We start from the raw sequence: 9203 nt of genomic DNA on the forward strand, positions 1-9203 counted from the left end.
TTTAAAATTTTTGAATTATTATTATTTTTTTATTTAGAAGTTTTAAAAAATTATAATGATTAAGTATTAATTAAATAATAAAATTTAGAATTTGAAAATTTAGAATTAAAAAATGTTTGTATTAAAATAATATTTAAATATCGTGATAAAATAAGATGAATAGATTGAAATATCTAAACGGGACAGTAGAATATTTGAAAATTCTCGTAGTCATAATTGATGTGCGGAGAAGAAGAAGAGCTCGCAAAACATGCCTTTGCTCTAGAATTTCGTTTGTTTGGAATTAGACGACGGAGCAAAGTAAAATTCTTAAGTAATTTTTATTATTAAAATTATTTATATAAATATTATGATTGCATCATAAAAATAAAGTAATGCTTTATAGATGTATAATTTTTGCGTAAAATTATTTATATAATTCTTGTATATTTATTTATATAAATATTATGATCGCTTGTGTTGAAAAAATAAATTATCTATCTATCACATTGGAAGTTAATGGTTAAATAGTGATTTTGGTAAGAGTAGATTCCGATAATGTGAATTTCAATATTCTTTCTTTAACAATGAAATTGAAAGAGTTTATAACTGCCATTCAAATGAAGATGTTAGCGTGGTACTTGTTAAAAAATAATGATATATATATATATATATAAAGAAAAATACTAATTGTATTTTAAAAAAAAGTTATAAAAAATTTACTTATTCACATGTCAGTTATTGATATGCTGAAAATTATAAAATTTGAATCACAAAAAGAAACTGAGAAAATGAGTATTTATAAGTAAAATTAGAAATATATGTAGCATTACTCCATATACAATCATTTATATAACCACCGGTGGTATTTCTGTACAATTTTATTATTTTAAGTTATTTTACAAAATTATTCTTCATTTAAATCGTAATTGTGTGAACATTTATATAACCACCGGTGGTATTTCTATACAATTTTATTATTCTAAGTTATTTTACAAAAATATTGTTCATTTAAATCATAATTGTATAAAGAGTTGCGAAAAAAGTTGTATTTGTATCTATTTTCTTTCTTAAATAGCACAAAAAGAGGATGTTATTGTTTCTATTTACACGAACCATTCTACATCTGATAAGGTACCTAAATGTTATATCCTCATTCTATTTATTACTATTTAGAAACAACAGGTTAAGAAACCTAAATGTAATAATTAAAAAAAAATGACAAATTTATAACCAATAAATGGTAGAACAGTTAACAACTTTGTGTATATGGTCCATTAATTTCCTAGAGACTAGCCTAATGGGATGCAAGGGTATGATCGAGACAAGTTCAAAAGCTCTGTTATATATACTTGAGTCTTGAGCACTATAATTTTTTTTTTTGTTTTTTTGGAATAACTTGAGCACTAATATTAGTTTTTTTTGTTTTTCTATATACATACTAGTTTAGAGATTAATTTTGCATATTAAAAAAAACTCAAACGTTGAATTATGCATTTTTGTGCCAAAATAATATTATTATTTATTTTTTTCCTAAAATTATTTTTTTTCTTTCGAATTTCTTTCTATTGATGGAGAGGGAGAGAGAGCGCAAGGAGAAAGAAATGTTTTGAGAGAGTGTTTGTTTTATTGGTGTCGAGAGAGATAGAGGAGGAGGAGATCGAAAAAAAAATAGTAAAATAAGATTTGGGAAGTGAACATTACATCTTCAAATTTGTAAAAATACTTTTCATAACTATACAAATTTTTAATTTTGCATAATTTAATGCAGTCTAGTTTAAGATCATATTATATATATATATATACATATATATATATATATATAGATGCATTATGGAATGCTTGTAGTAATTATAATATCTGTTTACAAAGAAAAAGAGAGCGGAAGAACAGGAGCTACATTAATGATTCATTGTTAATGGTCACTGTCCAATCAGAAAGAGGTCAATAACTGAAGACAGCCTGTTGGGCAGTCCTTCCAGAATAACCGCTCATCAGTCATGCCCCATTATTATTTCTTCTGTAATATCCCAACCATCTGAATCATGGTGTAGGATTTATACATGTATTTCCATTGCCCACACTCCCATCCATTTTAAATATTCCTTCTCTAATCTTAACATCTGAGAGGATGAGATATTTTCGTAGACATCAAATCTATAATGTTAGAATAAAAAAAAAAAAAAATTGATAGTCACAGTTGTTAGCGCGCAAATACCGCACAATCATTTTAAAAAAAATGAATATATACGAGACTCACATGATAAAAATTAATTTTTTAATAGTAGATTCTATTTATTTTCAAAATGACTGCACGTCGTTTGTGCACTCAACGACTGTATATAGTATTACTTAAAAAAAAATAAAGGAAAAGGATTTTTTTTTTCTTCTGTTTATAAGACCAAAAAACAGGAAAAAAAATGTAATGACTTGATAATTAATTTGGTTAATAGGAATAAACCCAATTACTTCACAGGGAAAAAGGGGACAAATAGTTGAGGGACAGGAATGTCAATGAGGCAAAGGGAAAATAATATCAATAGGCATTAGGCAACATTGGATACACAGTTGGGTACTGTCATGTCCCAACATGTCTGGCCGAGTGACTGGTCCACCTTTAGCCCAGAATTGAGAAATCTAAAGTGCGAAAAGGAAAGAAAGGGGGAGATAAAGCAGCAGAGAGAGTTTTGCATATAACTGCCACGCCTGTTTTAGCCATTCCACAGAGAGAGAGAGAGAGAGAGAGGGGTGGAGAAGGGAAGATAGCCTTTTTCTTTCCCTTCGGTCATCTGTCCCCAGCGATCTGATTCCACTTCTCTTTCTCTCTCTCTCCTTCTCATTTATTTTTGCTTCTTTGGGACTATTCACTGATATTTTTTTTGTGAAATGAGAATCTTTTTGACAAAGAAGAAGCAAAAACAGACATTCTAATGGCGGAATGCTCCTATCTCAGTTTCCCTGCCTCACGGTACTATTATCTCTCTCTTTCTCTATTTTTTATTGAGGAGTTCCGTATAAAGTTTTGGTTTTTTTTATTTTTTATTTTATTTTTTTATTATTATTTATTGCTGGGTTATAATACGAGAAGTATGCAAGGTAAAATGTATAGTTGCTCATCCCAGGTTAGTGGATTTGTTTATTTCCAGTTGTTATTGGGTGCAAAAGCAAAATAATTACTTGGATTCTGAATAACTAAATGAACAATGTCGTTTCGTTGACTTTACTAGTAATCTACTACCAAACCATGGTGAAGATTTCCCATACGGTACATGAAAATGAATAAATGAAGCATCAATTTTAGATTAGAATGATCTAGTGGGGGGATTCAGTTAGGACAGTTGGGGGTCGGGGAGAGGGGAAGTTAGATCGTAACTTTAGAGTTAGAGTGAGAGAAACATGCTTTGGTCTGAGCAAAAATTAAGCTTTCTTCCACACAGATACGGTATTACTGTTACATTCATGACGCATGTGTGGAACGGTATGACCTGTAAACAGCATTACCCATATGTGTGCTTGTGCCTTCTGGAACTGTTCATTTTTCACATTGATTTAATAAAGTTTCAAGTGGTGGGAACTGGACCTGCAATGGTGTATTCTTAATTAATGCTTTCCTATTATTTTTTTGATCGGTAAAATAATGGTGTACTAATTATTACAGCACCTTTATTTATGTAAAAGATTTTGTTTTCAAGGAAAGACCAATACCTTTTTTATATTGGGTGGTTTAACAAGCATTTCTTCTTGAGAGCTGTTCAGGGATGGGGCAGTGAAAACCTAGCAAGTTGCTATTCTTATGATGCAGCATCAGCTATGATGCAGCATTTGCTTTGATGTGATCATCTTCCAATTTTGTCAAGGACATCATGCGGATGCAAGGAGATTTTGATCTGAATTCAGTCCAAATATATCCCGAGTCACTCAGAGAAGCTTTGAAGAAGACTATGCTCAGCCAGGAGGTTATATTTCGAAAGCAGGTTTGCAGACACGATCACTGTACTGGTTGATTTATGTGTTGACTTAAGTTAGGATCATGTGTCCTTATTTGATATTAGTTATGCCCCCTTTGTTTGATACCGTAGAATGATTTGAATTTGTTTTGGAGTCGAACCCTTCATTAGTTTAAGATTACAACTTGTTCAATAGCTACTTAAATTAACTGGACTTCAGAGGTATTTGGGACTCTCTCCTTGAAATACAGCGATGGACCATGCATGTAGTTAAAAGTATAGACAGAAAAGCTGCGAGTTTTCCTTTAATATTTACTCACTTCATCCCTAGAAAGATAGGATTTTGCAAATGTCATGCATTTTAATAGAAGAAAAAAACATTCGATTCTTCTAAAATGCCCTTTAGTAGTTCAAGAAAGTTGGATTTAAATTTGAAAAAGGTGGTTCAAATCTAAGATATATGAGAAGTTAATGAATGCTTTCATTTATAGGAATCCAATCTGTTTTAGGACTTCTAAAATAGAACACCTTCCATCTATTTTGAGACGGAGGAGGTACTTAATTTTTCTTGCTACTGATTTATCTCCAGGTTGAGGAACTCCATCGATTATATATGATACAGAAGACACTGATGGACAATATTGCCTGGATAGAGTTTGATAGATACAATTCGAGGAAAGCAAGCACCCAATCAAGTCTGTTATGTTCAGCAAATTTGGCAAGATATGAAGCACACATGAAAGAAACAACAATTTCCTCAATTCCCATGGTAAATGGAAAGCTCCAACTTTCAGGATCTTATGAAGAGGGATATTATAGTAATGAGGCAAAAGCTTTGTTTTTCCTTTTCTCAAGTAGTTTCTTCATGCATTAAACTCCATGTTTATTGGGACTTACCTTTTGAATGCGTATTAGGTGGCTGTGAATGTATATATCCATCCTCTTTTAATAACTGACCTAAATCTGTTTCAATGATCTGGAATATTTTACACTTATAAAAAAAATGATCTGGAATATTTTACTGATAATGTGGTGAGCTTGTCCTTCAGGTGGACCCAAAACAATCTACAAGCCACATGTCATTAGAAGGGCACCAGGGTTTCGACTATAATCTTTGGCAGGGGCCTCAAGATCTTCAACTTCCTTCTGATCTGTACTTTAGCAATGTTGGTAAGGATCTTTTGAAGAAAAGGAATATTTTCAATCACTTAAAAGAAGTATTGCTTTTGAAGAACATTTTTGTGCATGTTTTTTCCCTGTGGTGGTAATGTTTCAGATCCAGAGTTGAAGCTCTCCCTGAGCTCTGCCGAGGGAAATTGGAGAGAGAGGAGTGCTAAGAGAAATTGGTTTGATAAAAAAGTTCCACCCTGCCCCCACAACATTATTGACTTAGAAGAGTCAATTTTGAGGGTATCGAATGAGAGTGAACAACATGCACCTTCTTTCAGCTATGCTGCTCTGACAACTCATTCTGGAGGTGAGCGTGAGACAGGATTTTCTATACTTTCTGATCCAGTCATCTCATGTACTGTGAAGAAAGATTTACCGGACAAGATTGCACACATTTGCCCTCTTCTAGATGACCACAAGTGCTGTCAAGAGAAGAATTATTTAAAGAAAGGTACTTTGATCTATCTGCTGGCATAAAGTCATATTCTGAACATGTAGTGTGCAATTAAGCTATGTTTAATCATTAGGATTCAACTTGTCCATATTTTACCCTTCTCCAGAACTTAAAGACTTCCATTTTGGTACCCCAAGTAACAATCTTTCCACCAAGATGCGACAGCCCAGTTTATTTAAAGCAGCACATTTGGACCTTAACAAAGTTCAACTTGATGACTCATCTTGTTGCTCAAATGATCTTTTGTTGGCCCATCCTTCAACAGCCAGTTCAGCACATGTTTTCATTGAGCTATTCGGCAGGGTTCAGGAGGACAATTGTGCATCCATGACTCGGATAAAAGAAAACGAAAACTGCTCAAATGAAGCCTCTGACATACTTCACCAAGATGATGCAGTGAATTCTTTGATAGATTCCAACAGCAAAAGCAAGGTAACAGAAATATGGGCTAGTACTTCAAAGTTTAATGGATTGTGCGGAAGTGAAGTTGGCCTTTGTGAAGACCTTGGCGGACACGGTAGTGAGCCCAATAATGGCAATGTTGGGTTTCTACTGGAACCTTCAAAAAATCTTTTACATGATCCAAATGGTATGTGTATAGCTAGTGGACAGATGAACTTTGAGAAGAGTGAAGAAGATATTATTATACTTGCAAGTTCTTCTCAAAGTCAAAGTACAGTCCAAGGTGGACGTGGCAATGTATCTCCTGCTTCATGCAAGTCCCAGAGCAATGTTGATAATGATTCCAGCAGTGTGAAGACAATGCAATCTGGCATTGAATTAGGTAGTTCAAATCTCTCTCCTTTTGATCAGTTTTCTGGAAACCATGTAGGGTGTCAAGTTGCAGAAACTTTGTCGGGCAATCAGGACCAAAGATCTTTCGACAGCAGTGAATCAAAACATGAATGCCTCCATAACAAAGAAGAATCATCTGAAGCAGATGCATTGATCCATTGGGCTGCTGAATCACTTGTCCATTTCTCCTTGGAGATCGCATCTGGTAATCAAGATTGTCCTGCCAAAGCAGAACTAACTGAGAAGAAAAATGAGGGGAGGGATCAGCCCCAGTGTTCTTCCGACTCTTTTGAGTTAATTGCTCTAAATCTAAAAGAATGCAATGTCGATGAGTATTCTGTATCATCAAAGCCATTTGAAGTAAATGACATGGAGACAACAGATTTTTCTTCCAAGTTAAGAAGGGGTAGGAGATTGAAAGATTTTCAGAAGGACATACTTCCCGGTCTTGCATCTCTTTCCAGACAGGAAATTCGTGAGGATATAAACATTCTGGAGGGAGTTCTAAGATCTAGAGAGTACCGGAAGATCAGAGCAAGGATGGCTGATGGACAGAGCTGGTGTGCACCCGTGAGAAGCAGACGGTCAAGACTCAATTCTGTTCGAAGGAAAAAATTTTAGCAAAATGTTTTTCTAAGTTGGGAGTGCGATTATATCAAACTTCTTTTTAAAATAGGAGTGGGTTTTTAACATGGGTTTATCGTGGCCCTTAGTGAGAAAGCTACTAGTTTCGAATCCTTTACGTCTGATACTATTTACTTTTTTATACTTTTTGGTCTCTAGTTGTCACTACAACACTTTTCCCTCCTTTCGCTTCTGGGGTTACTTCATGCAGAGGCATTACCCTCATTTTTCTTCAATATTGCTCCAACTTAAGCTGAGATGAACAGGAGATCAAGTTTCTCTTCAAAACAATCCGGTTTTCTCCTCAACGTGAAGAAAATGAGGCTATTGTTATTAGTGACAAGTAATATGTCAAGAGCAGGTACAAGTTTAATCAAGGTACTGGCGATTTATTCATCAGAAAGCAGTCTTGTGCCAATATCTTCACGGACGAAACGATATCATATTTTCACATTCATATCAAAGTCAAATAGAGTTGGTATATTTCACCGACTCTCGTACGATGGCTTTACCCAGAAAGCATATAAACGTATAAACAAACCATTTTCCCAAGTCTGAATTTCCGCTGCTATTTCATCATCACAATAATGCGGAAATGTCAAAGTTAACCGCAAAACTTTTTTTTATCAGTCCAGTACGGAAGATGAGGTCATTAATTAGCAAGTTTAACACATAATACTAGCTCCAATCTAAACACATAATAAAAGCCTAGCTTCTGGACTTCTGGTTATAAGCACAGGGCGTTTATTCTTCAAATAGAATGAAAAGTTTGTATACAAAACCCGCATGCAGGGTTGCACTTCAAAAACTTGCTCTGTTCTAGGAGATCAAGCATGCATACATAGTCCGGAAAGAATCGCATGTAGTCATTTAGGTAATTAATGAAATAATGGCTGTTGTGCAAGAATGGAAAATGTTCTGATAATTTTCTCATTGATCTCTTTCAGTACATTGATGATATTTATAAGCAAGAAAAAGAATATTTTTTTATAACAAAATTTACAGAGAATGATGGGAGAGAGTGACACGTGGATTGCTGGGACCATTCTCGAATGTTCTTGATTCGGATGCAGTGCAGGACCTTGTGCAGGATAGTACTTGAGGTGGAGACGTGGTGTAGGACAGTGCTTAAGGTAGTGCTTGAGGTGAATTCTTTGAGGTGGTGATATTGTTAACATGCCCCTGTGAGCCAAGCAGTCTTGGAAGGACAGTGAGGCTCGACCTTAGAATACAAAACCTGGAAACTGATAAGGGCTTTGTGAAGATGTCTGTAAGTTGATCCTTGCTGGAAAGAAAGGAAACTTGAAGAGCTTTTGCATGAATCCGATCCCGTACAAAATGATAGTCGATGTCAACATGTTTCGTGCGAGTGTGCATCATAGGATTTACAGTCAGATACATGGCTCCCAAATTATCACAATAAAGAATAGGAGGCTTTGACAGAAAAATTCCCAATTCAGATAAAAGACCCTGCAACCATATTACTTCACAAGTAGCATGAGCCAAAGTTTTGTATTCAGCTTCGGTACTAGACCGAGCAATGGTAGCTTGCTTCTTGGAACTCCAACAAACCAGATTTTTACCATAGAAAACACAATATCCCCCAGTAGATTTCCTATCATCTGGGCACCCGGCCCAGTCGGCATCAGAAAAAGCAACCAAGGTAGAAGAAGATGATTGAGTAATAGACAAACCAAGATCCACCGTGTGCTTGAGATAGCGTAAAATATGCTTAACAGCTTGCCAATGAGATAAACAATGAGCATGCATAAAATGACATACCCTATTCACAGAAAAAGCCAAGTCTGGTCTGGTAAACAATAGATATTGTAGGCTCCCAACTACACTTCTATAAAGAGTCGGATCTTCCATAGAGGTGGAGTCAAAAGTTGAAAGCTTTGTGGAGGGTGACATAGGGCTGCTCACAAGTTTACAGTTGCTCATATTAGTTTTCTTTAGCAAATCAAGGATGTATTTACGCTGTGATAAGGTAATACCAGTAGAGTCCCGATGACACTCAATACCCAAAAAATAGTGTAAGGCTCCCAAATCTTTGAGAGGAAAATCCGCAATAACTCAAGAAGTTGAGCTAAAGCATTCGGATGTGACCTCGTGAGGATAACATCATCCACATAGACTAGAAAATAAATGGTCACAGAATTATGACGATAAATGAACAAAGATGTGTCAGATTTGGAGACACTGAACCCAAGTTCCAGAAGACGGGAACTAAG

General features: G+C 35.0%; 1 protein-coding gene across 2 annotated transcripts; it reads left to right on the forward strand.

Annotated features, from left to right (window-relative positions):
- Positions 1 to 2546: 2546 nt before the first annotated feature.
- LOC121234898 lies at positions 2547 to 7065 on the forward strand. 2 transcript variants are annotated; one of them, XM_041131035.1, is made up of 6 exons: positions 2547 to 2947; positions 3736 to 3953; positions 4516 to 4695; positions 4976 to 5096; positions 5203 to 5547; positions 5657 to 7065. In XM_041131035.1, the coding sequence occupies exons 2-6, from the start codon at positions 3843 to 3845 to the stop codon at positions 6964 to 6966; spliced, it is 2067 nt and encodes a 688-aa protein (XP_040986969.1). In that variant the 5' UTR covers positions 2547 to 2947; positions 3736 to 3842; the 3' UTR covers positions 6967 to 7065. The 2 variants fall into 2 exon arrangements, with proteins under 2 accessions (XP_040986969.1, XP_040986968.1); XM_041131034.1 differs by having other exon boundaries at positions 3837 to 3953.
- The last annotated feature ends 2138 nt before the right edge of the window (positions 7066 to 9203 follow it).

This window comes from Juglans microcarpa x Juglans regia, chromosome 6D (genome assembly GCF_004785595.1).
Source record: "Juglans microcarpa x Juglans regia isolate MS1-56 chromosome 6D, Jm3101_v1.0, whole genome shotgun sequence".
Classification (NCBI taxonomy): Eukaryota; Viridiplantae; Streptophyta; class Magnoliopsida; order Fagales; family Juglandaceae; genus Juglans; species Juglans microcarpa x Juglans regia.

Excerpts from the sequence above, each read along its gene's own strand:
- LOC121234898 (XM_041131034.1), top strand. The coding sequence starts at position 2,918 with ATGCTCCTATCTCAGTTTCCCTGCCTCACG. Across the intron at positions 4,696-4,975 it reads CAATTTCCTCAATTCCCATG|GTGGACCCAAAACAATCTAC; the intron begins GTAAATGGAAAG and ends CTTGTCCTTCAG. Across the intron at positions 5,548-5,656 it reads GAAGAATTATTTAAAGAAAG|AACTTAAAGACTTCCATTTT; the intron begins GTACTTTGATCT and ends ACCCTTCTCCAG.